Source organism: Myotis lucifugus, unplaced genomic scaffold (assembly GCF_000147115.1).
Source record: "Myotis lucifugus unplaced genomic scaffold, Myoluc2.0 scaffold_8, whole genome shotgun sequence".
In the NCBI taxonomy this organism is placed as follows: Eukaryota; Metazoa; Chordata; class Mammalia; order Chiroptera; family Vespertilionidae; genus Myotis; species Myotis lucifugus.
Window position 1 is genome coordinate 3,113,077 of NW_005871056.1, and position 26,818 is coordinate 3,139,894.

The 26,818-nt window shown below is 38.1% G+C and overlaps 1 protein-coding gene across 9 annotated transcripts in view; it reads left to right on the forward strand.

The window, feature by feature from the left end:
* The window catches only part of ANKRD28 (ankyrin repeat domain 28), a 112,305-nt gene that overhangs the window by 18,224 nt on the left and 67,263 nt on the right, over nucleotides 1–26,818 (forward strand). For 2 of the 9 annotated variants that reach the window (XM_006083672.3, XM_014450609.2), the window contains exons 2-3: nucleotides 10,235–10,318; nucleotides 26,431–26,509. In XM_006083672.3, coding sequence (XP_006083734.1) covers nucleotides 10,235–10,318; nucleotides 26,431–26,509 — 163 coding nt within the window. Of the gene's footprint in view, nucleotides 1–6,874; nucleotides 8,837–10,234; nucleotides 10,319–26,427; nucleotides 26,515–26,818 lie in introns of those variants that run through there. The other 7 variants (XM_023749496.1, XM_014450617.2, XR_002827968.1 and 4 more) reach the window with 7 other exon arrangements.

Sequence of the window (26,818 nt, forward strand, 5' to 3'; positions counted from 1 at the left end):
CCCCTGTCACTCACAGAGTAGGGCCGATAGGGGAGTTAGGGCACCGCCCCTGTCACACACAGCAGGGCGGATCAGGGGGTTGGGGCGCCGCCTTCTATCACCCACAGAGCAGGGCGATCAGGGGGTTGGGGCGATGCAACTGTCACACTCAGGGCAGGGCCGGATGGGGGAGGTTATGGGCTCTACCCCGTCACACACAGAGCAGGGGCCCGTGGGGGGGGGGGGGGGTTTGGGGCGCCCACCCCCCTGGTCAAAAAGCAGGGCTGATCAGGGGGTTGGGACGCCACACCCTGTCATACACAGAGCCGCAGAGCGATCAGGGGGTTTGGGCGCTGCACCCTGTCATGCTGATCTGGTGCCAGGAGGCCTTGCGGCTCCGCTGATCCCAGTGCTGGGAGGCATATTACCCTTTTACTATATAGGATAGAGGCCTGGGGGCCGGCTGGTTTGCCCTGAAGGGTGTCCTGGATCAGGGTGGGGGTCCCCACTGGGGTGCCTGGCCAGTCTGGGTGAGGGGCTGAGGGCTGCTTTCAGGCTGGCGGGAAGCTCCCAACCGCTCCTTTTTTTCTTTTCTTTTTTTCTTCTGGGCCAGCTTTAGCTCTGGCTCTAGCTCTGAGGCTTCCGCTGGTTTGTTTCGGTTCTATAATCGAAACAATGTATAACTTCAGCTCTGAGATCCCAGCCGGCTATATTTGTTAGAATGTTTCAAACTGCCAGCTCAGAGGCCGGCAAGTCAGGCGGGGAACGTTGGATTCTGCAGTCACTGCAGCAAGCAAGCCTCATGTTCGCTTCCAACTACCTGGCTGCTGGCCGCCATCTTGGCTGACAGTTAATTTGCATAAGGATACGCTGATTAGCCAATGGGAAGGGTAGCGGTCGTACGCCAATTACCATTTTTCTCTTTTATTAGTGTAGATGTTTAGTCAGTTGCTATTGTAATTTTGTTGAACATTTTAAAAATAAGGTATTCTTACCAAAGATTTTTACGTTATTTCAATGTACTGGAGTTTGAGGAGGATTGAACCATATCTCACTATTCTTTGGGAACTTTTTACACCCACCTGGAATTAGGCAACTTTGAGATTGTTAACACTTTGTTTTCAATCATGAGGGTAGATGCTAAGATACAGACTTTGGATTAAGATTTGAAACCGATTTAGAGCTTGAAGAGACTTTCGACATGATATAATAAATCATATTCTTCAATTTATCATTTGGAAACTGAAGAAGGCCCAAATTTCCTAAACTCTAGTAGGCACTATCAGTGATGGCGAACCTATGACACGCGTGTCAGAGGTGACACGCGAACTCATTTTTTTGGTTGATTTTTGTTAAATGGCATTGAAATATATAAAATAAATATCAAAAATATAAGTCTTTGTTTTACTATGGTTACAAATATCAAAAAATTTCTATATGTGACACGGCACCAGAGTTAAGTTAGAGTTTTTCAAAATGCTGACACACCGAGCTCAAAAGGTTCACCATCACTACACTAGTTGCTTAAGTCAAAAGCTGGGAGTTATTTGTGAACACTCCTCCTTCATTGCTACATCCAGTCCAAAGCAAAGCACGATGACATTCTTGCTTAAAAATCATTAATGACTTACTCATCAATTAAAAATACAAATTTTATAACTTGGCTGACAAAGCCTGGTATAATCTGAGTTTACCTATTTCTCCAGCTACATTTGCCATTGTCCCTCATTATGGTTTGCTCTAGTCATGTGGACCTTCCTCTAGTTCCTTCCCTTCCAATTCTTTTTTTTCTACAGTTTATCACAGTTTGCAGTTACATAATATTTATTTGTGTGTAAGCTCCATTAGAACAAGGATTGACATTTTAATTTCCTCAGCCTAGCAGAAATCCTGGCACATAGTAGATGATGAATAAATACAGATAAATGGATGAGTCATTGACTGACAAGATGTTACTGAGTTTCTATTTCCCGGATACAAATTGGATAATAGTACCCACCAGAGTTGATAGAGAATATTTGTGATAAATGTTTGTTTCCTTTTCCTTCTGCTGATTTTCCTTTGCTTACTCAGGATAATGTAGTGAATTGTTCTTTGAGCTGTTTTCTGACCAGTTATTGTTTCTGTTACAATTTGTTGCAGCTAGTGTTTGTAATTCATTTTATTTGTTGAAAACTTAAGCAGCTATTCTGTACTAGAGTGTGGAGGGTGGAAGAACAGGACTGGAAAGATATATAGCCCCTGATTAATGACTAAAGGAAAAGTAAGGACTACCGCTTAGAGTTAGGTTCAGCTCCAAGTACAAGAGACAGAAAATTACAATGATTAAACAAGGCAGAACTATTTCTCTCTAAAAGTTGGGAAGTAGGCTGTCCAGGGCTTCATGGCAGTTCTATCTCACAGTCCTCAGGGACTTAGATCCTCTCCAGCCCACTGTTTGAGGAAGTAGGGTGGATATGCCATTTGTCCTTTTAAGTTTTCTGGAAGCTGCACAACACCTCTACTTAAAATACTGGTCAGAATTTTGTCATGTGGCTCTCAGCTGCAAGGAGGCTGAGAAGTGTAGTGTTCTTTGTGAGGCTCTGTACTTAAAAACTGGATGTTTTAGTAGAGTGGAAGATGGGAAGAATGGATGCTGAATATAGGTCTTTGCAAAGAACACATCAGATTAATAACATGTAATACTAATAATATGTTAACAATATGCAATATATAATATTATTAATGATGGAAGGTTTAACCATTGTAACATAACAGTTGAGTCAAACCACATGATCTTAGGTAATGTTGGTTGTCAGCCATTTTGGAAATATGATTGGGTAAATGTTTTTAAATGACGTAGGTTATAAAGTCATTACATGAAGAAAATTAAATTGGACCTTTTAAAAGGATTTTGAATTCATCATTTTTAAATACACAGCTGACCCTTGAACGACGTGGAGTTGGGATGCTGACCTTCCCTCTCTCCTGAACAGTTGAAAATCTACATATAATTTTTGACTCTTATTAGTAGCTTAACTACTAATAGACTACTATTGACCAGAGAGGCCTTACTGTAATATAAACAGTCAATTACATATTTTTATGGGTTATATACTGTATTCTTACAATAAACTAAGCTAGAGAAAACATTAAGAAAAGCATAAGGCAGAGATAATACATTTACAATATTTATTGGGCGGGAAAAAACCCACATGTAAATGGATCTGTGCATTTCAAACCTGTGTTGTTCAAGGGTCAACTGTGTGACATTTTTGCAGTGGCTGTACTAATCATATGGAAATCTGACCAGCATCATAGAAAGCAACAATTTCTTAATTTTCCCCCTCCTTCTACCCTATTTTCTTTTAAATCTGTTCATAAGTCTTTTTCTTTCTTTTTTTTTTTTATATTTTATTGATTCTTTACAGAGAGGAAGGGAGAGAGATAGAGAGAGTTAGAAACATCGATGAGAGAGAAACATCGATCAGCTGCCTCCTGCACATCTCCCACTGGGGATGTGCCCGCAACCCAGGTACATGCCCTTGACCGGAATCGAACCTGGGACCTTTCAGTCCGCAGGCTGACGCTCTATCCACTGAGCCAAACCGGTTTCGGCAACATAAGTCTTTTTCTAAAGTACACAGATTAAGTATTGTTCAAGGTGATAGTTTAGGCCCTGGCCAGTGTGTCTCAATTGATTAAGCGTCATCCCATGCACTGAGAGGTTGCTTGTTTGATTCCTGATCAAGGTTCATGCCCAGGTTGTGGGCTCCATCCCCAGTAGGGGGTGGGCAGGAGGAAGCCGATTAATGTTTGTCTCTCTTCCTCTTCCTTCCTCTGTCTCTAAAAAAACCAATAAAAACTTTTTTTTAAAAAAACATGATTGCTTAGGATTCATGAATTATGAGAAATGTTTCTGAAACATGGTTTGAACTCACTTCCTTACTATCCTTCACCACAATACATGTAAACTAGCTTGGCACAGAGTAGTCACTTAATCCTAAAGTAAAGTATTTTATTCTGTGATAATCAACATGGGTTCGCAGATTTGTAAGAGATAAATTGAGCTTTGGATGGACTGTCTATGCAAAAAGGAAAAAATCACGTGTGTCAAAAAAAATTAGGAACCTAAAATTATCTTTTAGGATGTTAAATTTTATCAGTAAAATGAAGGTTAAATGCATTTTACCATTCCTTGATTTGGTGAAAAGTAGGAGTAAGCTTTTGATAGGATACATTTTAGCATAAAGTACAGGAGGTTAATGAAGTAGTCAGGGTTGAAATTGTTGGTTTACTAAACACAGTATATATAATTTGGCCTAAAAAGTAAGGGCCTCAAGAAATAAACCACAGTCCCTTACCATTGTTCAACTGAAAACAACAACAACAACAAAACACACAAACAATAACACAATGTTGAACTTAAGTTTGCACAGACTTTGTCAATATGTTACAAGTACTTTCTCCATCTATAATTTCTTAAATACTTATTTATTACCTGTCTCCTTTTCAGACCCTTCAGTCCCTGGCTGACGCTCCATCCACTGAGCCAAACCAGCTAGGGCTACAATATTTCTTCTAGATAAAAAGCTCTGGAAAATACAGACTCTGGAAATTTAGGTAGTTTGCCCAAAGACACATAAATAATGGAATCGGAATTTGGACTCAAGGTAGGCTGACTCCTGAGCCCTTAGTTTTAGCTGTCATTTTATATCATTCTATACTATATAATAAAAGCCCAGCGACTAAACAGTGGAACAACCAGTTGACTAGTCGCTATGATGCATGCTGACCACCAGGGGGCAGACGCTCAATGCAGGAGCTGCCCCCTGGTGATCAGTGTGCTCCCACAGTGGGAGTGCCACTTGGCTGACTGGGATGAACGGTGCACAGCCGCTCAGAGGGCGGGTCCACAGCTGCTAGGCTGACCAGGATGAGCCCCGCACCAGTGCATGAATCCCGTGCACCAGGCCTCTAGTTGTTTTATATCCTGTTAATTTCTACATTTAAGTTGGCTTGCCTACACCTTACTGCCTCCTGTATTTTCTGATTAAAGTGTCTGTGTGGCCCTAGCTGGTTTGGTTCAGTGGATAAAGTGTCAGCCTGCGGACTGAAGGGTCCCAGGTTCGATTCTGGTCAAGGGCATATGCCTGGTTGTGGGCTTGATCCCCAGTAGGGGACGTGCAGGAGGCAGCCAGTCAATAATTCTCTCTCATCATTTATGTTTCTATCACTCTCTCCCTCTCCCTTCCTCTCTGAATCAATAAAAATGTATTTTTTAAAAAGTCATTAACTTGTTTAAAAAAAATAGAGAGTGTGTGTGTGTGTGAATCCCCCCATTGTGTTTTATAATTTTGCCATTCTCAGTCTTGTGATATAATAGAATTTATTTCAGTGAAATTATTTACAGTCGAAAGAAAGTGGAAGGAAACAGTATGTTTATAACACAGTCCCTGCCTTCAAGGACCTTGTTTTCTGCTTAGGAAAGACCTAAGTATGGAAATTAACTTACAACAAGAAACAAGATAGACCTGCTTAAGTCTCATTAGGTGAATTTATTTATACATTGGATACTTTGGAATAAGTTAAAATTTCCCATAAAAAATATTTTTGGGTTGGGGGGGGAGGGTGTGGGAAAGAAAAAAACAGAAGATAGAATATTAGGGTATTGTTACTATAGTGGTTTTATTTTCAGATATTTCACAAATATCAAGATGATATTTTTTATTTGGTTATCTGGAGGTAGTTAACATCATTTTTTGTATGTCAAAATATTTGCATGTCTTTAATTTGACCTTAAACCATTTTATATATTTTAAAATACAATTATGTAAATTGTTAGCATATTTTAGTATCTTGGTATAGCTATATCTGGGTTATAGGTTTTTTTCATAAGTTGATATTTAATGGTTTTTGTTCTTAAATTCTTGCATACTTATCTGTAGCATGCTAGGGTGTTTTTTTGTTTGTTTGTTTTCTCCATGTCTTGGTAAATAAACTGGCTTAAATTAATGTGGTAAGACTAGCCCTGAAATACCCATTTAAAAATAACTTGTTTGGGAATATTATCACAACAAATAGTATATTCCTTTGTTATCCAAACCTTTCACAACCATTATAGGTTGCAAAGATCTTGAGAGAGAGAGAGAGAGAGAGAGAGAGAGAGAGAGTGTGTGTGTGTGTGTGTACACATACACTCAGTGGAAGCAGACTAGGTTGGAAAGAGCATGTGTTTGAAATTAGGCACAACTTTACTAATTTGTATGACTTTGGATAAAACATTTAATTTCTGAGTCTGTTTTTTCCTGTATAATATGAGAATGTAGCAAGGTTAATGTGCTGACAAAGTACAGCACCCTAGCACATCATAAATGTTCAGAATAACTATTATGTTTATTAATAAAAATGCTAGTTGATAGAAGAAAAAAGATTGAAAGGGAAGTACGTTATTGCGTTTATAATTTTTCTGTTGAGAAATAACCCCATTGGTTGAGTAAACAGAAATGGGGGAAGAAAGCCAACTATAAATTGATAGTTTTTGAGACTTATTTGTAGCTTTGGGAATATTTTATAGGGGCGGGAGATTTTTTGCTTTTTTTGTGTTACCCTTTGCCTTTAACATAGATAATTCTGTACCAGGGACTTGAAACAATAGTTTTATGTTTTTAACAGATTTTAAGACTTTATTCCATTTCCAGATGGGAAGATAGAATTATTCTATTTCTTCGGTGAAAATTCATCTGATCCATAGAATTTTAGAATTAGGATTTCTAACTTAAGAAATTTTTTTTCTTTAAAAATATGACTTGATTAAATTCCACAATATAAAAATTGTTAGTAAACGTTAAATTTCTTTTGTTTCAACTTCTTTGCACTTTTGAAAATAACATACATCTGGTAGATTTTAAATGGTCTTGGTAAAAAAATAAGAATAAAACCTTAGGTTCGTGGTTTTTATATGTTCATAAAATATTTCTCCTTCATTTCTAATTTTCTTATTTAGGTTCACTGAAGACACTCTTAATGCAGCTGTCATTATGGGGTTAAACATTTGCTTTATTGTAACACACGAAAACAGTTAAGCTGTCTAAAATTGTTTACTTGCTAAAACCAGTGTTAGTCAGCAGAGGCAGTACACCAGATTTCCTTGTGGCTTTTAGTGGAAAATGTTAAAAGCGCACTCATTTTTCAGTTATAGAATTTTTCAGTTTGATCTGGATTAGTCACAGAACTGGCATGAACCTTCTAATTGTGAAGGCAGTCCAAGTGCACTGTTTTTTCTAATGCTAGAGGAAGTTACATCTCGAGCAGTAGCTCAGATCTCTGGTAAGTGTAACATGTGAGCATTACTAGGCATTTCATTCTGCGGTGCTGCAGTCTTTGCTGTTCAGATTGTTGCTCAGTTGGAATGCTTCTGTGGGGCCAATCCTGAAGTTCTATAGAAATTGTTTAAGGACCTACTCGTTTGGAGGTGTCAGTGGCGTTTTGCAAGATCATCTGAGTACCAGGGAAGCGTCTGAAATCTACTGAAAAGGATAACTGTAACGGTTTTCACAGTGGAAGGAAACTGTATTGGCACCGAGGCAGATGATTGAATAAAGTAGTTGGCTCAAAGAAGATGCACAGTCTGCTGTTTTTTCCTCTGAATGAAGACTATTTAGTGGAAGCTGTATTCATGTGGAGATCAAAGGAAACACTGGAATGATAAACTACTGGGTTTTTTTCTCTCTCTCTCTTTTTTAAATGAAAAGCCTGAAGCAGTAATTTGAGCTCAAATGTCTTCTGATTCCTTCTCGGCCTGCCTGTTCTATTAGGATTCCCGCTAGCACCATTTCTGCCTGGTGCCTGTGCCCTTTTGCTGGAGCAGCCACAGACAACTGCCTGATGAAGAAAGAATGAACGCTCTGCCTTGCTTACGCTTTCGATGGGAATAAAGCTATCTGTGTTTCCTCTATTATATGGAATATCTGGATTAATCAAGCTGTATTCTAGTACCAAGAGTCCTATTGTCTCTTGTGATCTGACTCATCGCATGTAAATGTACTGCAGCTTTGCTATTAATGCAGAGTGTTGTGTTTTTTTCTTTCCCAAACAGAAAAAATTGTCAACCTCTGAGCTGCATTTAAAAAATTTGTGCTGCGCTCTAGATATTTTTTCTTTTCTTTTTCTGGATAGTGTCTGCATTAAGCCAGTGAAGCTGAAGAAATGAAGACAAATTAGAAGTGGAAACAGAATAATGAGAGTTTAATTTTAATTTTCAATTATAAGCAAGCCAGCTACTGGTAACTATATGACCTTGCAGGCAAGAGTGGGTATAACTGTAATTATCTCTGTCACAGCAGTTGTTTCTCATTTCATTCTGCATTGCGTGGTGGTGTCACCCAAAACAATGATCTTTTTATGCAAGTAAATATCTATGAGACAGAGCAATATGACTATTTTGGTAGAGGAAAAATATTTTTAAATGAGCTTGTACTCATTTTTAGTTAATTGACATGTTGATGTGAAATTTCTTTTAAGTATTGCAATCACCCAACAGAAAATAACTGAATCTTGTTGGTTTTAGGAAGTTATAAGTTATGTAGTCATAATTTTAAACTTCAGTTTTTCCGGTAGTACTTATTAACTTTTAAAAAACCAGCTGCGCTGTTCAGAGAATGATTCTAAGTGTCATACAGAAGAGGAGGAAAAACTACTTGTGCTCTTCCAACTGTGACTTTTATCACATAGCTGGGAATCTAGTGTTTTAAAAGAGCGAATGAGTCGAGTGTGTATTGTTGTTTTGGAGGAGGTAGAAGATGAATCTCCTGCATTCATTTCTAAATTGCCACAGGAAAATAAATCCCTACATGCTCCATCTTCTGGAAATGTATTGGTAAGATATGAGAGTTTATATGTTTACTGTATTCTACTGAACTAGTAGAATAAATTTTATTTTTTAAGAATAAAGTTAGTTTCTACTAGTTTCATTAAAAACCCAAATAAAAGCAATGTAAATGTATAAGTATGCAATATTGTATATAAAATGCACACATCTCTGATTTTTACTTTTTCAGATGTTTAGATAACATTTTAGATTTTATTTGCTATCTCTTAATCTCTTTAAAAGACTTTAAAAAATAATTGAGAATAGTAGTTGTGGCAACCACGTTTCTGTTTTCATTTTGTGGTTTTAAAACTGATGTAATAAGAATGAAGAGCTTTATATTTTAGGAAAGGTTGACTACTGCCAGCAACACCGAGGCATGGTCTTTTCTGTAATGAATTTTATGTATTTACATGCAAGACTTTTTATAGGAAAAGACTCAGACTTTATTCTTAACCTTATTTTTAATGTTGTTGTCAGTTGGCTTCTTATTTGACTGGTATAATATGATATCTTATCAGAGTGGCCATGTCGTTGATTGAGAAATTGTTATATTTAGACATGCACGTGTTTGCCTCTTTATCAGGTATACAATTATTTTTGGTCTCCGAATAGTAGTGATTTTCATCAATTGGCAGCTTTTCTTTCTTTAGATTTATATCTTTATACATGTAATTGCTGACCCATGCAAGTACTTTGATGCCACAAACAGAACTTTTCAAAGAGGCCTTCTTTGCTGAGCCTCAAACTTGTCAAACTACTTGTTTGACAAGTTGAGTCCAAAAAGTAGAGGTTGAGATTTCACCCTTGTATTTGGCAGTAACTTTCTTTTTCTCATGTATGTAAATAAAAGGCTTGCGTTTGTTATCATATCACCTAGTTTTGGTAATTTTGAATTGATTTTTAAAAATTAGGTCTTCCCACCCACCTCCACAAGGAGGAATCCTGTATTTTCATGTGATTTGACTTCATGAAACTTTTGGTTAATATAAAAAACCAAGTGATTATTGTTGCTTTAGGGAAGAAAATTTTTAGATTGCAAAGTTATATGGAGCCCTGGCCGGGTGGCTCAGTTGATGGGAGCTTTGTCCCATGCACCGAAAGGTTTTGGGTTCGAGCCCCAGTCGGGGTTCGTATGGGAAGCAACCAATCTATGTTTCTCTTTCACATTGATGTTTCTCCCTGTCTGTCTCTCTCTGTCTGCCTGTCCCTCCCTCCCTCCCTCCCTCCCTCTCTGTTCCTTTCCTTCTCTCCCCTTCCCCCTCCCCCCTTCCTCTCTCTAAAAAAAATCAATAAAAACATATCCTCGGGTGACTATTAAAAAATAATTTTAAAAGTTATGTGGAAATATCTTTAGAATCATCCATGTGCTGTGATTAATGTTGTTATTACTCTCTTATATTTTAGCCATCACTGGTGCAAGCTATATTTAATGGAGATCCTGATGAAGTTCGAGCACTAATATTTAAGAAAGAAGATGTTAACTTTCAGGTAAAACAATTTATTCACTGATACATGCCTTTTAGCCTACTTTTAAAACCTTTTTCCTGGAGTTATGATTTTTGTTAAAAAGACATAACAATTCTGTAACAGTTGTTTTAAATGAGATTAAGAAGCATCTTGGGGCAAAAAAGGAAGGGACTGGGCATGTATTCAGAGTAATGACTAAAATACAAGAGAATTAGGAGCCTGTGAAGAGCCTTTGTTCCCCTGGCTTTTTACTTTGAAATTTTTCACAGAAAAGTTGAAAAAATACTCTGAATATATTTTGCCACATTTGCTTTATCCAATTTACACAGATTATATATTTTTTTTACATGTACATACATATATTTTTTTCTTCTACTGAATCCCATTTGAAAGTAAGTTGTAGACATCTTGACACTTCACTGTTCATTTCTTATATGTATTTCAAATGAGGGTTCTTTTTTGTGAACTTGAAATAAAGACATTTTTATTAAGTTTATAATACATCTAACTAGATTATAAGATCAGATTTTTCTGTAAATAATTCTGGTAAACCATACACAAAGACTCATCTGTTTGAGTCTCTCAGTAAAATAAAGAAAGATACATTGTTTGAAAAGTCTCCAAATTTAAAGATATAGTGGATTTTACATTCAGGACTGGCATAAGGGAGAGTTTTAGAAAAAAACAGGTATGTGAATAAATGTCCTCTCTGTGTATGTTTTCCAATAGCCAGTAGTTTCTTTAATTTACTAAACAGAGGCTGAAAATAGATAATCTATATATATAAAAGCCTAAGCAGCTGTTATGACTGGACGACCAGCTAGTAGCTATGAAGTGCACTGACCACCAGGGGGCAGACGCTCAATGCAGGAGCTGCCCCCTGGTGGTCAGTGCACTCCCACAGTCAACCTCCCACAGGCAGCCAACCTCTCCTGATTGCTCCCCCTGGCCGGCCAACCTTCCATGGCCTCCCCCCCCCCCCACCCCCGGCTGGCTGGTCCCAATCGGCCCAGATCGGGACTGGGGGCAAGACAGCCCCGATCAGACCCGATCGTTGGCCAGGCTGAAGGATCCCACCTGTGCACAAATTTGTGCCCCGGGCCTCTAGTTTACTGTAATATCAAATTCATTAGTCCTCTGAATTACAGAGGGTGGGGGGAAGATCATGATTCATAGAATCACTATAGCAACACTAAAACAGATGACCTGGAAAGGATTGGTAATTCTAAGAAAACCCTGAAAGCTCATCTTGAACTCTCATCTTTCTTCCATTCTTTCATGCAACATTACTGTGACCACTTAATGTTAAGTAGATGTAAAAAGTTTTTATCTGATATTTTAAAGGTGGATTATTTGAATAGATTTGAATATTTAGCTAAAATGGTTTATCTAACATTGGGTATTGATCAAAATGCTATCATTATATTTCCTAAAAGATTATTCCTAATCCATAAAAGAAAATTACGTTTTTCTCTCAAAGTTTTTATTTTTTTACTTAAAAATTTTTTAATTTTTTGAAAAATTGTTGACCATATTACAGATGTCTCCCATTTCCCACCTCCACCCAGCCCTCGTCCACACCTTCTCTCTGGCCATCACTACACTGTTGTCTGTGTCTGTGGATGTATGTATATATATATATATATATATATATATATTTTTTTTTTTTTTTTGCAAATCCTTTCACCTTCTTTCATTCAACATTTTCCCCTTAAACCTTCTTAAGTGAAGCTTTTTAAGTTTATATTTATTGGAAACATGCACCTAATTCAGGATTTTTTTAATTTTAATTTTTTAGTTTAAATGAAGTGCCTGGTCACTTTACCTTATGGAGATATCCTGGAGAGTCTACTTTTCTCAAGATAGAAAATAATGACTTATGAAAAGGAGGAAACAGCTTTCTGTTCTGATTAACTCTAGGTTTTTGGTTTTTTTGTGGTGTTTTGTTGTTTTAAGTACTAGCAAATCATATCTTGGTGAGAAAGTTTGGACTATAATTCTACTTACCATGATGGTTAATTCATCGATCATTACAAGTCTTATTATAGTCAACACTGCTTTTCTACTATATTAATTAAATTATCCTAAATTTTAAAATTTTTATTCAGAATCATTTTTGAAATCAGTTGATTCTGCTGTGATGTCCTTGGAAGCTATTACATATATACTAGAAGCCCGATGCACGAAATTCTTATAAGGGCCTTGGTGCCAGCCGCCACCATGGCCGGGGGGCCTCTGACACCTCTGCCTTGCCACCCCTCCCGCCCCCCCACTGTGGCTTTATCCGGAAGGATGTCCAATCTAATTAGCATATTACGCTTTTATTATTATAGATAGCTAGTGTGTTACTCCTGTGTCCCCTAAGGATTTTTAGCCTGTACTTATAGATTCCTGTCTTTACTTATTTTCAGCCATCATTTCTTAACATCTCCTCGCTTGTTCCCTTGCTCTGAAACTTTGGTCAGAACTGGATGCTAAATTAGTTCTGTACTTCAAATCAGTAGGCCCTTCTTGAGGATGACTCCTCTATTGCTTTCAGTGATTCATGGGTTTTTGACGAACTTTTTTATGGTTGCTTTTAGGCCTTTTCTCTTGTGACTCAGTAATTGAGAGTATTGTCATAATTGTAAGATTTGTTAAATTTTGGGCCATTCTTCTAATTCAAGATAATACTTTTTTTTCTCTTTCTGCCCTCTGTGATAAGGAATCACATTGGGTTTTAAGAGATATGTGTCTAATAAAACTTACACTGTTTTGTCATATAATATCCACTGACTCTTGATGGGTAATAAAATATTTTTAAGGTTTATGTCAGTGTGACAATGGTGTTTTTCTAAAATAAGTTTAAATATGTATTTGAGAATGATGTCTGACTTTTTGAAACTTACGTTTTTCAAAAAATTTTTAGGATGGATTAAGAGTTTCAGATTGTTTTTATTCTGTTAAATAAACATTGTTATTATTTTAGATTAGTTTCTTCAGTCATATCCTGAAGTTATTGAATATGGTGAGCCACTAAATACCATTTTTCTTAATAACATACCTAACTGATTTCTAATTAAAGTCTAATTTAAAATATTATGTCTTTATAGTATTTGGTCTGAGAAGGAAGTTTTTATAGAAGCTAGGTAAGATGATTTCACTAGGAATACTGGAGTTTTATATTTGTGGTTTTAGGCCACAAATAATTGACCACCTGGCTACATACAGGTTTTTTGATCATATAATAATGTGATCCAGAGCAAGGTGATTTGGGGGTTGGTTAAAATAGTAATGTCAGAGCTCTGGGTGAGATTGTCTATGAGACTCTCAGCTCTCTCCTCATGTTAAAGAGATGAATGTTGCATCCTGTACTCATGACAACAGTAATGAGACCAAAGAAAGTGGAAAGGGGACTCTCCCTATACATTTTCTTTCTTTAATCAAGCCAAAACATCTTTTTCAGAATCCCCACAACACTTCCCCCAAGGTTCCATTAGTTACAAGCCCACTCTGAACCATTCCACCAGCAAAGGTAGACGGGGATTAGCTTTTTGCTTAGATCAGTCATTGTTCGTTGCCTGGTTCATCTGCTGAGGTGAGAACGGGCTTATCATCACTGATTATATTCCATATCTGGAGAAAAACAGCACTTTCATAGGAAGGAATAAAGGGAAATAGTTGTTTGGATAGGGAACCTAATAGAAGACTTTTAATGACTTTCAATTTGGATAGCTACTTGGATGTGGAAGAAGCACTGTAAACCAAAATGGTGAAACAGTCAAAAAAAATTTAAAGGCAGAATGGTATATATAGTGTAAAGAACAATTGAAATAAAACTTTAAAGACTTGTATCTTCCTAGTCTTATTAGCTGTATTACTTGAGTAAATCCATTTAACTTCTTTAAGACTCACTTTTCCTTTGTTGTAAAATGTGTGTGATTACATTAATGACCTTCTGGATGTTAATAATAATAATAAAATGCCTTTCCCTAGGATCTATTAGAATTTAATGCCATGTTGTGGAGCCCAAATAATTTAATTTTCTCATAAAGTCAGATTAAAAGTCTGACTTTATGAGAAAATTATTTTCTACAAGTAGAAATTTTTTTCTCTATCCAGAGTGATATAAATTGGTGTTAATTGTAGAATTTTATTTCAGTGACAATTACATGCCTAAGCCTTTTTATGTTACTTGATTTAATTCACAAAAGAATCTTGTAAAGTTGGTAGGTTAACATTTTCATTCCACCAATAGGTGATAAAACTGAAACTCAGAAAAGTTAAATGTCCTTAGGATCAGTAAGGATAGCAGAACAGGAATTTGAACCCATGTCAGACTTGACAGTAACTGGGGAATAAAAAAGTAAATTGGAGAGAGGAATATTTTTCCTTTTGTCAGATAGTGTCATAAAGCAATAATGGTTCAAAAATGGATTTTTTCCTAAAAGTTATGTTCATGTTCTATGGACTTCTACCTTGTAATACAAATGTGATTCTAATTTTCATAATGCCCGACTTTAGCATTGCAAATGAGTGAATTCACAAACTTCCCTTAGTGCATTATTTTTTAGCTGGGTAAAAATGTCATTCAAAGTAATATCAAACTGGGGTTAATTATAATCCAGCCCACACGATTTTTTGTGTTTAAAACAGAGAAAGGCTTAGATTATAAGTGACCCTTTTAAAACTCAAAGACAGTTGATTTAAGAGCTAGTCAGTAGATCCTGCCTGTATTATCTGACAATATTTTTGAAAATGCTACCTTTAAATGTACAATGTCATTCAAAATATTTTGGGATTGGTTTTGCCAAAGTAGTCTTCTAAATTATTAACATCTAAACTTTTAAAAATAACTTACTGGGATTATTGAAGTGATGTTGATTTTACTTTTTCATATGAAGTGCTTGGCAAATATAAACATACATGTATACATGTATGTATATGTACATCACACAGGCAGATATTATGTTTTATTGTAGCAATATTGTTGGCAGTTAACACAAAGTAGTAAACCATGAATTTACACAGGTTGCCTGAATTTCACCCACCTCCATCCTTCCCATTGTAGTCTTTTCTGGAAATTAGCTAGAAGTGCTCTAATTGTTAAGAAATCTTTCTGTGGCCATATGTCACTTCTGCTGACTGTGAGTACACCAAGCTGTCAATGTTCCTAAATTCTTAAAACCTCTTCACTCACAGTAACCTGAGCTTATGTGCACTGTGTCCTGAAACTGTATGTGGATACAGTCTTCTGAGCTACCCACAGAAATTGGTATTGGAGGCCACAACCCTCCAACCCCATCTCAAGTGTACCCACCCTGCTTTTGGCTGGTTTCCGTGTAACATGGAATAGAAAGGGCACATAAAGAAGAGAGAACCACCTCAGCTTCTTCCCAGGAGAGAATTTCCCTATAGTTGCTCCATGTCTAGAAACAGCACCTCTCTTCTATTCTGGCCAGTGCTTCTAGATTTCAGCCTCACATTTAAAAAATTTTCTTCACCCATATTCAGGTGTCCCCTACAATCTATAAATGAGTATATGTTCTGTCATTGTGACTAAATGGCTATTGTGGTGATCCTGAAATAAAAAAGGTGTTATGTTATAAAACCAACTAGTTTTTTTAAAAATTGTATTTATTGGGGCAACATTGGTTAATAGCATAAAAATTCAGGTATACAACTTTATAATACACCATCCATATAGTCTATTTTGTGCTCCTACCTGAAGTCTAGTCTCCTTTGGTCACCTCGTATTTTACCCACTTTTCTCTTGTCCTCCCCCACCCCACCACCCCTTCCCTTGTAGTAACCACCATTCTGTTTGTACCTGAATTTGAAACCAGCTTTTTTTTTTACTATATATATTTTTATTGATTTCAGAGAGGAAGGGAGAGAGAGAGAGAGAGACAGAAACATCAATGTGAGACACATCAATCGGTTGCCTCCTGCTTGTGTCCCAACCAGGGCCGGGGGTCGAGCCTACAACTAAGGTACATACCCTTGACCACCGGGATCGAACCTAGGACCCTTCAGTCCACTGGCCAACACACTATCCACTAAGCCAAACGGGCTAGGGAGAAATTGGCTGTTTTTGCAGCTAGAAACTGATAGTGACTTATTTTTGCATTCCACTCATATAGTTTCTTATTTAGCACATATGTGTTATGCATTTTTTTTCATCCCCAGTATATTTTGGGAACCCATCCAGATTAGTACATAGAGAGCTTCCTCATTCTTCTTTATAGCCATACTAGAGGCCCGGTGCACAAAATTTGTGCACAGGGCAGGGGGTGTTCCTCAGCCCAGCCTGCACCCTCTCCAATCTGGGATCCCTCTCACAATCCAGGACTGCTGGCTCCCAACCGCTCGCTTGCCTGCCTGCCTGATTGCCCCTAACCGCTTCTGCTGCCAGTCTCATCACCCCCTAACCACTCCCCTGCCAGCCTGATTGATGCCTAACTGCTCTCCTGCCAGCCTGATTGCCTCTAACTGCTCTCCCCTGCTGGCCTGGTCACCCCTAACTGCCCTCCCTTCCCAGCCTGGTTCCCACCAGCTGCCCTCCCCTGCAGGCCTGGTGGCCCCTGACTGTCCTCCCATGCAGGCCTGGTCACCCCCAACTGCCCTCCCCTGCTGGCCCAGTCACCCCTAACTGCCCTCCCTTCCCAGCCTGGTCCCCCCCCAACTGCCCTCCCCTGCAGCCTGGTCCCCCCCAACTGCCCTCCCCTGCAGGCCTGGTTGCCCCCAACTGCCCTGCCCTGCCCTGCTGGCCTGATCACTCACAACTGCCCTCCCCTGCTGGCCATCTTGTGTCCACATGGGGGCGGCCACCTTGTGTGTTGGAGTGATGGTCAATTTGCATATTACCGCTTTATTAGATAAGGTAGTTTTAGATTATGTGTTAATAACATAATTTATGCCCTAACCGTTTTGTCTCAGTGGATAGAGCGTCGGCCTGCAGACTGAAGGGTCCCAGGTTCGATTCTGGTCAAGGGCATGTACCTTGGTTGCGGGCACATCCCCAGTAGGGGGTGTGCAGGAGGCAGCTGATCGATGTTTCTCTCTCATTGATGTTTCTAACTCTCTATCCCTCTCCCTTCCTCTCTGTAAAAAATCAATAAAATATATATTTTTTTAAAAAACATAATTTATTTAACCAAGTCCCCTCTTTGATCTGGTTAAATAAACTAGTTTTGCTAATTGGTAATAATAAGTGGGATCTTTTCACCAAGCAAATAAAAATTCTGCTTCAGTGGATAAGCAGAAATTTCAGAATGTTTGTATTTATTATGGTTAAATATATCATTAACTTCCCAAATAGACTAAATGTCCTCTACATTTTTTGTTTGAAGCAACTTTATTGGACATGTATGTAACAATTAGTGTTGAGTGAACAATGGTATTTTTCATAGAAATCAAGTATCTTGCCCTGACTGGTTTGGCTCGGTGGCTAGAGCGTCGGCCTGCGGACTGAAGGGTCCCAGGTTCGATTCCGGTCAAGGGCATGTACCCTGGTTGCGGGCACATCCCCAGGAGGGGGTGTGCAGGAGGCAGCTGATCGATGTTTCTCTCTCATCGATGTTTCTAACTCTCTATCCCTCTCCCTTCCTCTCTGTAAAAAATCAATAAAACATATTGAAAAAGAAAAGAAATCAAGTATCTTTATTGTATATTCAGAAATAATCCTGATGATTTTATTATAATTATATGTAAGTTTAGAATGATAATCATATATTATAGCAAAGATGTCATAAATTAATGCCTTAAATATCAGACTGAGCTGAAGTTATAAATAATCTGATAGGTCTCAGCACCTTAGCAATTTTTTGTTTTGTTTTATTGAGTATGGTTGACATATAATAAATTACATATATTTAAAATGTACAATTTCATTTGTCCCTAACCTCTGATCTGTTTTGTGTCACTGTAAATTAATTTGTATTTTCTGGAGCTTTATACAAGTGAAGTTATACAATATGTCCTTTTTTTGTCTAGCTTTTTAAAAATATATATTTTTATTGATTTCAGAGAGGAAGGAAGAGGGAGAGAGAGAGATAGAAACATCATTGATGAGAGAATGATTGTTTAGCTGTTTCTTGCACTGGGAATTGGGCCCACAACCTGGGTATGTGCCCCAACTGGGTTCAAACCATGATCTCCTCATTATAGGTTGATGCTCAACCACTGAGCCACGCTGGCCGGGCTGTCTAGCTTTTTTCACACCATAAATATTTCGAGATTGATTCATGTTGTGGCATATATTGATAGTTCATTCCTTTCTGTTGTACAGAGTGCACATAACCTCAATGGCATTCCATTGTATCGATATACATAACTTGTTTTTCCCCCTGGCCTACCAATTGATATTTCAGTTGTTTCCCTTTTCATCTATTACAATAAAGCTACTGTGAGCATTTGTATACAAGTCTTTTTATGAACATATGCTTTCCTTTTTCTTGAGTAATTATCTAGTGGTGATATGGTCTGACCATTTGGTAGGTGTATGTTTAACTCTTTAAGACACTACAACTATTTCCAAACTGGTTATGCCATTCATTATACATTCCCACCAAGAGAATATGAGAATTCCAGTTTTTCCACATCCTCACAAATACTTGGTATGATCAGTGTTTTCTCATCGTAAACACTATAATAGAGTGTATTTCATTATGGTTTTTATTTGCATTTCTGGGATAACTAAGTGTTTTTGCTAGATTCCTTTTCTTTTTTTTATATTTTTATTGATTTCAGATAGGAAGGAAGAGAGGGAGAGAGATAGAAATATCAACGATGAGAGAGAATCATTGATCGGCTGCCTCCTGCACAGCCCCCCACTGGGGATTGAACCCGCAACGCAGGCATGTGCCCTTCACCAGAATCGAACCTGGGACCATTCAGTTCGCAGGCTGACGCTCTATCCACTGAGCCAAACTGGCTAGGGCTAGATTCCTTTTTTTTTTATAAGTCATTTTATTTATTTTATTTTTATATATTTTATTGATTTTTTACAGAGAGGAAGGGAGAGGGGATAGAGAGTTAGAAACATCGATCAGCTACCTCTTGCACACCTCCTACTGGGGATGTAGGAGGTGATTCTAAGGTCATGACCATGAGCAAGGGCATGTACCTGGCATGCCACAACCAATCGATGTCTGTCTGTCTGTCTGTCTGTCTCTCTCTCTCTCTCTCTCTTTCTCTCACTCCCTCACTCCCTCCCTCTCTCTCCCTTCCACTCTCTCTAAAAAAATGCTCTGTAAGGCTTAACAACAACAAAAAGTATTTATTTAAAAGCTTACTACTTTTCTTCATTGAATTGCCTTTGCATCTTTATCAAAAGTCAGTTTTCCATATATCTGAGGATCTATTTATGGACTCTGTTATGTTCCATTGATGTATTTGTCTAGCTTAATGCCAATACCATGCTGTTATGATACTGTGCATCTTGAAATCGCTAACTTTTTTTTTTCAAAATTGTTTTGACTGTTCTCAATTCTTTGTGTTTCCATATGAATTTTGGAATTCATAATGATTTTGAGATTCATTCATGTCAATTTCTAGGGGAAAAAAGAAATTGGGGTTGTGTTGATCTGTAGATCAAGTTGGCAAAATTTAATATCTTAACAATATTTGAGTCTTTTGACCCAGGAACAAGTTATATCTCTCCATTTATTTGGTAATTTTTAATTTCTCAGCAAATTTTGTAATTTCACTCTACATGGCCTTTTACATCTTTGTAAGATTTATCCATTTTATAAATTTTGTTCCTACTGTAAATGTTATGTTATTTCATTTTAATATATGCTAATTCTCTACTGCTGAGGTAAGATTTTTCATAGTACTCTACCCAGTGCTCTAGGAATGAAGAGTGTTTCCAGCCTACCTGGTGCGGAACAGGATCCTCTTCCCTCTAACCCATTTGTTCTCATTGGGGGTGATATCTCCAAGTTAGCAAAACTTTTTTGGGGGGTGGGGGGAGAGAATGAATGAATGTGTAAGAAAGATCTTATATGTTACAATGATTTGTGGCTCTCCAAAGGGCCAAAGTTGTATAAGTTAGATACACAACAGTTATTAAAATTTCATGGGGGCAATTGGGGGGAAAAATATTTTAAAAAGGCTCCTGGGTCAGGGTGGTAAGGAAAAAGTGGTTGGAAACAACTACTTGAATTATTTTGGATAGTTCTTTTCACCAGTCTCAGGTAGTAGTCTTATATACATGTGCTGCTTAGTACTTAGCTGAGTATACAAAAGGATATTCTGCAGTTCTCTGGGATTCTCTGCTTATACCACCCCCTACCCTCTGTTACTCTACTGAGAATTCTTTCTCCTGTGTTCTCCCAGAACTCAGGGAAGTATGTCTATTAAAAATGTACGTAGCTCTGTAAAAGCCATTGAGAAGCATTTTATTGATTGAAACAACTGACTGACATTCCACTGAATATTTTCAGACTTACACTTCACATGCTTTGTGAAATGACAATTTTCTATTATAGTCCAGTAGTATTTTTGAAGTAGAAATTCTATATATTAGTTTTCTAAACAGCTGTGTTTGTTTGATAATTAAAATTGCCCAATTATAGATGGCATCACCTCTACTTCCTTTTATTTTGTAGGACCTGGTATTGATATGTAATTTTGGTGTTTTATTTTTTTATTTAAAAGCAAGTAAGCCTTGGCTTAGGAGTATTTGATTACTGCTAAATTTGTAGAAGAAAGTAAATTTAGTATTTAAAATAGGGTGCTCGATGGATTTTTCTTTTTAATATTACTACTGACAAAGCAATGTCTAGATTACAACATGAATAATACCTAGATTCTATAAATAAAATTTTCCCCAAGGTAAAAACTATGCCTTTCATTTTTTAGATAGTTGGGAAAGTGATCTTGGAGATCCAGAAGTTAAATCATATCTTTTACAGACGAGGGGAAACTAAGGCCCTTAGAGCTTATTTAATTTGGTCACTTCCATTTAGCAGAGATAGCATAAGAACCCAGTGTTCTTAATGTCTAGTTTAGTTTTCTGCCTGTGTTGTCTATGTTGGTTCATTCCCTTGACAGATATGTGCCAGTTACTATGCTGGGTTCTGGAGAGGTCAGACATACGTACTTTTTACCTGTGCTCTTCCATGCTCCTTCCTGACTCAGAATATCTTATTGTACTGTACTCACCTCTTCACTTAAAGAAAGCAGTTTACAGCTTCTGGTTGGCATATCTGAATTGCCAGCATTACTATTGTGCTTTGGGGCCATTATTAAGTAAGATAAGGGTTACTTAAACACAAGCATTGTCATACCAAGGCAGTTGATCTGATAATGGAGATAGCTACCAAGTGGCTAACAGCCTGGGAGGGGAACTATGGTGGACAAAGGGATGATTCACTTCCCAGGCTGGGCGGTGCAAGATTCCATCATGCTACTCAGAACAGCATGCAAATTAAAACATATGAATTGTTTATTTCTGTAATTTTCTATGTAATATTTTTGTACCAAGGTTGACCGTGGTTAACTAAAACTGCAGAAAGCAGAACCATGGATAAAGGGGGACTGCTATACAGGTGACAACCTGGACTTGCTATTGGTGTCTGAAGAGGGGGTGGCAGTCTTGTAGGACTGAAGCCTTAATCTGTAGGATCTTGTTGCTATCTCCTGGAGATAGTGTCAACATTGAGTTGAGTCATGGGGCCCTCAGTTCGTGTTGGAGCATTGCTTGCATGTACAGAAGGGAAACCCCACACATTGGAATTGGATGCAGAACGCTGACACAGTATTTCATTATATGGTTGTACAATTACAAGACCTCTCATCTGATAATATTCAGAACTGGTAGTTGATAAGCTTATCAAAGTCTGACAGAGGGAATCATAAATAGTGATCTTTAAGCATTTTCTGTAACAAGTGTATTTGCCAGCCATTTTTTAAAAATTGGGCCAAGGACTTTTCACTGACAGGCGTTTAATGTTGTCTTCCTTGCATTATCTGTAACTCTCACTTTGTGTTTAAGTGATGTGAGAATTTAGATATGTAAGAATCAAACTTGGGCCAAAAATCTCTTCATGGGTTTACTATTTCCTTAGTGTTTCAGTTGTCTCAGCCACACCTAGTTCAACAGCACTTTTTTGGTAACTTCTTTTATTGAGCCTTTTTATAGTATTCAATGTAGAGGTCATGGAAACAATTTGCTTTTTTAATTCCTATTTCATCAGTTTAATAAATTGCATAGTTATGATTACAGGTGCAATTGGCACAAACAGTTGTGGTAACAAACACATATTACTATTGAAAAACACACAGTGGTAGGAACCAAAGTGCACGGACTTATTAGTGGTAATCTAATAGTCAAAATACATGGGGTGCCAAAGTCTCCATTAGTTTTACTCAGGAAACAGAAAATATTGATTGATCACATGAGTCAGTTAAATGAAGGTTGGTTAACAGCTTGTGTTTCATATTCTAGATAACCATTCCCCTATTGGTGGCCATTTAAATTGTTTCCATCATATTGCTTCCTATGATAATCAGTAAATATACCTAAGCTATTATTTGCACACAGATAGGAATATCTTTATCTAAAAGAGTTCCATGAAATGGAATTATTATATGTAAGAGGATAATTTCTTAATTTTAATAAATTTTATTGAAAGGAATCTTAAATATTTTGTTGCCCAAGTTTTAATATTTAACTGGGTTAAATTTAAAGATGACAGGTTAAATTTTAGTGGAACAATTTATTCCCTTTTTTTCTTAAATTACTTTTTAGAGCGGGAAAACTTATCCATGAGTCATAAAATACATGAATAATATTCAAGGCATTGAGTCATAGAATTCCAGACATCCCTCACACATAAATGACTCACTGTGTGTGCTGTGTTCATGGTTTATCCTGTGTAGTAGACATGTTTCTCAATTTGAGTAGGTCTGATGATATTTTAAACACTCTGGGGAAGTTTGCTGTTTAATAATTAACACTGAAAGATCCTTTTATTAAAATGACTAAATTAGGACTCAGCTTTCAATAAAGTCTGATAGTTTAGTGGTTCAGTTTTAGCTTTTTCAATGATTAATTATTCAGTAATTTCTGTGCAAAGAATTCAGTTTGCTTGGGTACATACTGGAATAAAAAACATGGTCATGTGTAAATTCACTGTGATTAGAGAGATAAGAACTCTTAGCTTACTAAACAGCATTAATAGCCACTAGACCAGTCTCCCTGTACTGGAGCACCTGTTATTATTATAAGGACATAAACAATATCACAAATATATTAAAATTATATGAAGAAGTGTATGGAGAGCCAGTGATAACTGTTACAGTTTTATAATACCTTGATATATTACAGCTAAGCCTTTTTTTGATTGCCTATGAACATTTTAACCTCTTTTGACTAGCGGTATTTTTCCTAATCTATTCTCAGTAGTTTGTCCTTTCTTAGAGTAATTAGGGTATTGCCAAACTGTTAAGTTATGTAAAATAATTTTTTTCATTGTTTTAAATCTTGAAAGTTACAATCTACACTAATAAAAGACAAAGATGCTAATTGACCGTACCTTTGCTATGCCCCAAGCCACGCCCACCTGCCAATCAGAGCGACTATATGCAGATTAACCCAACCAATATGGCGGCCGGCAGCCACGGAGCTGAAGCAAGCAGGAGGCTTGGTTACCCCAATGATGGAGGAAGCCAAGCTTCCCGCCTGCCTGAGCCAGCTGTGGCCTCCGCAAAAGGCAACAAAGTTTCAATTATAGAAGACAAATAAATTCCAGATACCTGCTTTCAGCCAGCCTCCACTGGGAGCTTGGGTGGCTGGGGGCCATGGCCAGCCTGCAAACAGCCATCAGCCCTTCACCCAGGATGGCCACACCCTCATGGGGTGAGGATCCCCGCTGGGGGGCTTAGCCAGCCTGAAAACGGCCCTCAGCCCCTCACCCAGACTGGCCAGGCACCCCAGCAGGACCCCCCACAGTGAAGGGGCTGTGGCCAGCCTGCTAACGGCCATCAGCCCCTCACCCAGGCTGGCCAGGCACCCCAGGGGGCACCTCCATCCTGAAGTGGCTGTGGCCAGCCTGCAAACAGCCCTCAGCCCCTCACCCAGGCTGGCCAGGCACTCCTATATAATAAAAGGGTAATATGCAAATTGACCCTAACAGCAGAACGACTGGGAATGACTGGTCACTATGACACACACCACCAGGGGGCAGATGTTCAAGACAGGAGCTGCCCCCTGGTGGTCAGTGCGCTCCCACAGGGGGAACTCTGCTCAGCCACAAGCCAGGCTGACGGCTGCCAGTACAGCGGTGGTGGTGGGAGCCTCTCCCGTCTCCTCAGCAGCACTAAGGATGTCCGACTGGAGCTTAGGCCTGCTCCCTGCTGGCAAGTGGACATCCCCCGAGGGCTCCTGGGCTGCCAGAGGGATGTCTGACTGCCAGCTTAGGCCCAATCCCCCCAGGGAGCGGGCCTAAGCCAGCAGGTGGTCATCCGCCAAGTGGTCCCAGACTGAGAGAGGGCACAGGCCGGGCTGAGGGACCCCCCCGAGTGCACAAATTTTTGTACACCGGGCCTCTAGTATTCTGATAGAGTAGGAGACCCCAAAATACAACACCTATTCAAAGAAGAAGTTTAACTTCCAGACTGTTAAGAGAAATTGTGGTCCAGGTTTGTGGAGCAACTCTGCTCTATAAGGTCGTTCGGGATCGTATTGCTTGAGACACTTCTTGGATATTGGCATACCTCTGCATAGTCAAAGCTGGCTTAGTTTCACATCTGCCTTCCAGCCTATGGGAAGTGGGAAAGTATTAGTCCATCTCTAAGATGGTTCTCTTTTTAGTTGAAGATGACCTGAAAGTTGTGCCTTTCACTTCCACTATTAACCCTTTTTGGTCCAACCTCGAGGCTGACTCAACAGACCAGGCGCTAGGAGCAGGTCCAACGTCGAGCAATAAGAACATTAAAAAGTTCAACATTCAATCCCGTCAATTAATTTGGACCAGACTGTTTGAATTCCAAAAATAACATTGGACCGCAAAGGGTTAATACCATTGTTCCACACTAAGTAACAGCACTTCAAGGCAGCCTAGGAGTGTATTCTCTGCTAAAACTTTATTCCTCTAGACAAAGGGGGAAAGGGGCTACTAAAAACAACTAACAATTTGTCACAAAAGCCTATAATCAAAAAAACAATGTAAGTTTCTAAATAATTATGTCTAAATGAATAGTTTTCTCAGATGCAACCAAGTCAAGAACACTGTTGTAACTTTAGATGGGTTGAAAATATGAATTAAAAATCCTGAAATGTGACTTTAAGATGTTGTTTCTTAAACTGGAGAACATTATTGTTTGAGGGGAGAAGTACACAAGCCTGAAGGAAGATTTTGGAAAACTGTATTTTTGGTATTTAGAAAGGTAGGAATACATACTTAGAGCCAAAAATGGAGTTGGCAGGAACTTTAAGGAAAACCTTAAGATTGTTTTAAGGTATAATTTCAGATCCTCAGAGGTAATTTCCCTTTTTGCCACTATGGCCACTCCTATGGAAACATTTTTATAAGGAAAAATTTTGGTTTCTTAAGATTTTTTTATTTAGTTAAGTCAACACTTCTCTAAACTGTAAAATTATGAAAATATATTGATGGGGGTTGGGGAGTGCAGTATGAAGTAAAGAAAATTTGTGTATGTCAGAAGCTTAGGTATCTTTATTCAAAGAAAGTCTAAAAAGCTAGTTCTTTTTTTAAAAATATGTGTTTATTGATTTCAGAGAGAGGAAGGAAGAGGGAGATAGAAACATCAATGATGAAAGAGAATCATTGATAGGTTACCTCCTTCATGCCCCCTTTTGGGGATCAAGCCCACAACCTGGGCATGTGCCCTGACCTGAAATGGAACTGTGACCTCCTGGTTCATAGGACGTTGCTCAACCACTGAACCACACCATCTGGGCTTGTCATCTTAGATTTTTTTCTTTAATTCTTGGCTGTACTTTATACCATTCTTTTAAAGCCACTCCCCCCCCCCCCCCTAGCAAGGAAATACTCTGGGACTTGCAGATTAGACTAGAGTTGTGGAAAGAGTAAGCTAGTAGTTAAGTGGTTTTTTTTCATTTAAGGAATATTAAAATGAACTTTATATGAAAACTTATGTGCCACCTTTCCTTCTTATCACAGGACAGTGAAAAAAGAACTCCACTGCATGCTGCTGCCTATCTTGGAGATGCAGAGATCATTGAACTGCTTATTTTATCTGGTATGGTAAGCTCTATATAATAAGAGCACATCATGCATATTTTTGTCTTAATATTTATCAAACCTAATTGACTATTTCTTCATATTTGTTTAATAAGCTGAAACTTACTTGTTCATTGTACAAACGTTGATCTCATTTGATGTGCCCGGTACTGTTCCAGAGGTTAGCGTACATTAGAGAACAAAACAAAGATCACTGCCTTTGTGGAAAGTATATTCTAATAAAGAAAAATGGGCAGTAAATACAAGTAAATTTTACAGTATGTTAGAAGGTGATAAGTGCTATAGGAAAATGAAAAAGTAGATGAGA